Raw genomic sequence first — 6,466 nt, 5'->3', positions numbered from 1 at the left:
TGTCACGTATTGCTGATTTTTTCATCATTTCCAAGGCAAATAACAATTAAAAAAATGGAATTTTTTCATAATTTTCAACACAAATAACAATAAAAAAAATTGAATTTTTTCATCATTTCCAAGGCGAATAACAATAAAAAAAATTGAATTTTTTCATCGTTTTCAAGGCGAATAACAATTAAAAAAATTGAATTTTTTCATCATTTTTAAGACAAACAATAATTCTAAAAAATTGAATTTTTTCAACGTTTCCAAGGCAAATAACAATTTCAAAAAATGGAATTTTTTTTCATCATTTCCAACCCAAATAATAATAAAAAAAATTTGAATTTTTTCACCATTTTGCACACAAATAACCACAAAAAAATCGGAATTTTCTCACCTGCAGCCTCAGTGACATTATTTGAAGTGTAACCGGATAAAACATTCATTTCAACAAACATTGAAATAAACATTTATTTCAAAAAAAAATTTCAATTTTTTCACCATTTTCAAGGCAAATAATACTATTAAATTTGGAAAAAAATGGAATTTTTTTGAGCGTTTTCAAGGCAAATAATAAAAAAAAAAAAAGAATTTTTTTTCAGTGTTTTCGACACAAATAATAATAAAAAAATTTGAATTTTTTTATCATTTCCAAGGCGAATAACAATAAAAAAAATTTGAATTTTTTCATCGTTTTCAAGGCAAATAACACTTAAAAAAATTGAATTTTTTCATCATTTTTAAGACAAACAATAATTCTAAAAAATTGAATTTTTTCACCATTTCCAAGGCGAATAACAATAAAAAAAATTTGAATTTTTTCATCGTTTTCAAGGCAAATAACACTTAAAAAAATTGAATTTTTTCATCATTTTTAAGACAAACAATAATTCTAAAAAATTGAATTTTTTCACCATTTCCAAGGCGAATAACAATAAAAAAGTTTTAATTTTTTCATCGTTTTCAAGGCAAATAACAATTAAAAAAATTGATTTTTTTCATCATTTTCAACACAAATAATACTAAAAAAATTTGACTTTTTTCAGCATTTCCAAGGCAAATAACAATTTAAAAAAATTGAATTTTTTTTCATCATTTCCAACCCAAATAACAATTAAAAAAATTGAATTTTTTCATCATTTCCAAGACAAATAATAATAGAAAAAATCGAATTTTTTCTGCGTTTTCAAGGCAAATAATAATTTCAAAAAATGGAATTTTTTCAGCGTTTTCAACACAAATAATCACCAAAAAAATGGAATTTTTTCACCATTTTGAACACAAATAACCACAAAAAAATCGGAATTTCTCACCTGACAGCCTCAGTGACATTATTTGAAGTGTGACCGGATAAAGCGTCGTGGAGATTTCGGATGAAATAATCTCTGTACTCCTCAGGCAAAGCCATGAAAGTTCCTCCCATCAGGATAAATTCAACCTTGTCCACACTGTGACCCAATTGTTTCAGCTGGAAATTAAAATTATTGGGAAAAAATTAACATTTTGGGGGATAAAATTTGAAATATTGGGGAAAAATGGGCATTTTTGGGAGTTAAAATAAAAAATACTGGGGAAAAATGGTGATTTTTGGGGTTAAAAATTCAAATTATTGCAAAAAAATGTGTGGTTTTGGGGTTAAAAATTCAAATTATTGGGGAAAAAATGAACATTTTTGGGGGTTAAAATTCAAAATATAGAGAAAAAATGGGCATTTTTGGGGTTTAAAATTGAAAATATTAGGTGAAAATGGTGATTTTTGGGGTTTAAAATTCAAATTATTGGGGAAAAATGATAAATTTTGGGGTTTAAAATTCAAATTATTGGGAAGAAATTAACATTTTTGGCGTTTAAAATATAAAATATAGAGAAAAAATGGGCATTTTTGGGAGTTAAAATAAAAAATATTGGGGAAAAATGAACATTTTTGGGGTTTGAAATTGAAATTATTGGGGAAAAATGATAAATTTTGGGGTTTAAAATTCAAAATATTGGGGAAAAAAATATCTTTTTTGGGGTTTAAAATTCACAATATTGAGGAGAAATGATGATTTTGGGGTTTAAAATTGAAAATATTGAGGTTTGAAAGTCAAAATACTGATGAAAAATGGTGATTTTGGGGTTTGGAATTGAATTCAGGCAAAGCCATGAATTTCCTCCCATCAGGATAAATTCCACTTTGTCCACACTGTGACCCAACTGCTTCAGCTGGAAATTAAAATTATTGGGAAAAAATTAACATTTTGGGGGTTAAAATATAAAATATTGCAAAAAAATGGGCATTTTTGGGGGTAAAAATACAAATTATTGCGGAAAAATGAACATTTTTGGGGTTTAAAATTCAATTTATTGGGGAGAAATGAACATTTTTGGGGCTTAAAATTCAAATTATTGCCAAAAAATGGGTATCTTTGGGGTTTAAAATACAAATTATTGGGGAAAAATTATCATTTTTTGGGTTTGAAATTCAAAATACTGATGAAAAATGGGAATTTTGGGGTTTGAGAATTGAATTCTGGCAAAGCCATGAATTTCCTCCCATCAGGATAAATTCCACTTTGTCCACACTGTGACCCAACTGCTTCAGCTGGAAATTCAAATTATTGAGAAAAAATTAAAATTTGGGGTTTAAAATATAAAATATAAAATATTAAAAAAGGGTATTTTTGGGGGTAAAAATTAAAAATATTGCAAAAAAATGGGCATTTTTGGGAAAAAAAATTCAAATTATTGGGAAGAAATTAACATTTTTGGGGTTTAAAATATAAAATATAGAGAAAAAATGGGCATTTTTGGGGTTAAAATAAAAAATATTGGGGAAAAATGAACATTTTTGGGGTTTGAAATTCAAATTATTGGGGAAAAATGGTGATTTTTGGGGATTAAAATTCAATTTATTGGGGAGAAATGAACATTTTTGGGGGTTAAAATTGAAATTATTGGGGAAAAATGGGTATTTTTGGGGTTGAAAATTGAAAATATTAGGTGAAAATGGTGATTTTTGGGGTTTGAAATTCAAAATACTGATGAAAAATGGGAATTTTGGGGTTTGAGAATTGAATTCAGGCAAAGCCATGAATTTCCTCCCATCAGGATAAATTCCACTTTGTCCACACTGTGACCCAACTGCTTCAGCTGGAAATTCAAATTATTGAGATAAAATTAACATTTTGGGGGTTAAAATATAAAATATTGCAAAAAAATGGGCATTTTTGGGGGTAAAAATACAAATTATTGCAGAAAAATGAACATTTTTGGGGTTTAAAATTCAATTTATTGGGGAGAAATGAACATTTTTGGGGCTTAAAATTCAAATTATTGCCAAAAAATGGGTATCTTTGGGGTTTAAAATACAAATTATTGGGGAAAAATTATCATTTTTTGGGTTTGAAATTCAAAATACTGATGAAAAATGGGAATTTTGGGGTTTGAGAATTGAATTCTGGCAAAGCCATGAATTTCCTCCCATCAGGATAAATTCCACTTTGTCCACACTGTGACCCAACTGCTTCAGCTGGAAATTCAAATTATTGAGAAAAAAAATAAAATTTGGGGTTTAAAATTCAAATTATTGCAAAAAAATGGGCATTTTTGGGGTTTAAAATTCAAATTATTGGGGAAAAAATGAACATTTTTGGGGGTTAAAATTCAAAATATTGGGGAAAAAATAATTTTTGGGGATTAAAATTCAAAATATTGGGGAAAACTTATCATTTTTGGCATTTAAAATTGAAAATATTGAGGTTTGAAATTCAAAATATTGGGGAAAATGGGAATTTTGGGGTTTGAGAATTGAATTCCTGCAAAGCCATGAATTTCCTCCCATCAGGATAAATTCCACTTTGTCCACACTGTGACCCAACTGCTTCAGCTGGAAATTCAAAATATTGAGATAAAATTAACATTTTGGGGGATAAAATATAAAATATAGAGAAAAAATGGGCATTTTTGGGGTTAAAAATACAAATTATTGGGGAAAAATTAATATTTTTGGGGGTTAAAATTCAAATTATTGGGGAGAAATGATAATTTTTGGGGTTGGAAATGGAAATTATTGGGGAAAAATAGTGATTTTGGGGTTTAAAATTGAGAATATTGGGGGAAAAATGAAAATCTTGGGTTTGGAAATTCAAAATATTAGGGAAAAGAATTGTAATTATTATATAATTATATATATAATTATAGATAATTATAATAATGAGAATGATGATCCTCATTGCAATAATAATTATTATAATAATATTTTATATATATTATGAGTTTGATCATCAATAAAATCTATTTTTAATAAATTTTAATGACAATAAAATAAAGACAACATTATGAAACATATATCAGAAAATATAATATAAATTTTGATAATATTCTAAAAATAATTATTAGAATAATTAGGATAATAATGATTATTATTCAATATAAATCAAAAGAATTCCTTAACAAAAATAAAAACATTATAAAACATATATTATAAAATAAAAAATATATTTTAATAATATTCTAATAATAATTATTAGAAAAATTAGGATAATAATAATAATAATTCAATATAATTCCAAATAATTCCTTAATAAAAACAAAAACATTATAAAATATATATTATAAAATAAAATATATTTTAATAATATTCTAATAATAATTATTAGAATAATTAGGATAATAATAATAATAATAATTCAATATAATTCCAAATAATTCCTTAATAAAAACAAAAACATTATAAAACATATATTATAAAATAAAATATATTTTAAATAATATTCTAATATTAATTATTAGAATAATTAGCATAATAATAATAATAATAATTCAATATAATTCCAAATAATTCCTTAATAAAAACAAAAACGTTATAAAACATATATTACAAAATATAATATATATTTTAATAATATTCTAATAATAATTATTAGAATAATTAGGATAACAATAATAATTATTATTCAATATAAATCAAAAGAATTCCTTAATAAAAACACATTATAAAACATATATTATAAAATAAAATATATATTTTAATAATATTCTAATAACAATTATTACAATAATTAGGATAATAATAACAATTATTATTCAATATAAATCAAAAGAATTCTTAAACAAAAATAAAAAAACATTATAAAACATATATTATAAAATAAAATATATTTTAAATAATATTCTAATATTAATTATTAGAATAATTAGCATAATAATAATAATAATAATTCAATATAATTCCAAATAATTCCTTAATAAAAACAAAAACGTTACAAAACATATATTATAAAATATAATATAAATTTTAATAATATTTTAATAATAATTATTACAATAATTAGGATAATAATAATAATAATCATTCAATATAATTCCAAAAAATTCCTTGAAAAAAAAATCCAAAACCCTTAAAAAATCCCATTTTTTCCCTCTAAAAAATCTCATTTTTTTCCATCCCAAAAGTGCCCCAAATTCCCATTTTTTCCATAAAAATTCCCCAAAAACTGACCTGTTCCAGCCTGTGCCTCGTCTGCAGGTAAGGATCGTAACGAGCTCGGATTGCTCTCATCGAGGTGGGCTGGAAATAAAAATAAATTCCATTTATAAACCAGTTTTTGACATTTTTTGGACATTTTTTGGACTTTTTTTGACATTTTTGGGACATTTTTGGGACATTTTTTGGACATTTTTTGACATTTTTTGGACATTTTTGGACATTTTTTGGACATTTTTTGGACATTTTTTTACCTTTTTTGGACATTTTTGGACATTTTTTTACATTTTTTGGACATTTTTTTACATTTTTTGGACATTTTTTGGACATTTTTTTACTTTTTTTACATTTTTTGGACATTTTTTGGGACTTTTTGGACATTTTTCCATTTTTTTCACATTTTTTACATTTATTTTACATTTTTTTTACATTTTTTACTTTTTTTTTACATTTTTTCCATTTTTTTCCATTTTTTTCCATTTTTTTCTATTTTTTTAAACTTTTTTTTTACATTTTATTACTTTTTTTTCCCATTTTTTTCCATTTTTTCCATTTTTGGGACATGTTTTGGACATTTTAAAATTTTTTAATTTTTTTGATTTTTTTTCCGTTTTTTTCCCCATTTTTCTACATTTTTTTCAATTTTTTTTTGCTTTTTTTTTACATTTTTTCTACATTTTTTACATTTTTTTTACATTCTTTTTATATTTTACCTTTTTTCCTTTCTTACCTTTTTTACCTTTTTCTTTTTTTCCATTTTTTCCCATTTTTTTCCCTTTTTTTCCCATTTTTCCCATTTTTCCCATGTTTTAACATTATTATTTTTTTTTTCCATTTTTTACCATTTTTTTCCATTTTTTAACTTTTTTAAACTTTTTTTACATTTTTCTGATTTTGACTTTTTTTCCATTTTTAACCATTTTTTACATTATTTTTCCATTTTTTTACTTTTTTTCCCATTTTTTTCCATTTTTTTTTCTTTTTTAAACTTTTTTTACATTTTATTACATTTTT

General features: G+C 23.6%; 1 protein-coding gene across 1 annotated transcript in view; it reads right to left on the bottom strand.

Annotated features, from left to right (window-relative positions):
- Positions 1–6,466, bottom strand: part of LOC146440492 (elongator complex protein 3) — a 78,988-nt gene that overhangs the window by 53,533 nt on the left and 18,989 nt on the right. Inside the window, exons 6-7 of the mRNA XM_085056782.1 lie at positions 5,468–5,536; positions 1,299–1,453 (exon numbers count right to left, since the gene is read on the bottom strand). Of these exons, the coding sequence (XP_084912908.1) occupies positions 1,299–1,453; positions 5,468–5,536 (224 nt within the window). The remainder of the gene's footprint in view (positions 1–1,298; positions 1,454–5,467; positions 5,537–6,466) is intronic.

The sequence above is a fragment of the Lichenostomus cassidix genome, chromosome 3 (genome assembly GCF_008360975.1).
Source record: "Lichenostomus cassidix isolate B80296 chromosome 3, HeHo_3.0, whole genome shotgun sequence".
NCBI lineage: Eukaryota > Metazoa > Chordata > Aves > Passeriformes > Meliphagidae > Lichenostomus > Lichenostomus cassidix.
This window is presented reverse-complemented; position numbering and strand designations above follow the sequence as displayed.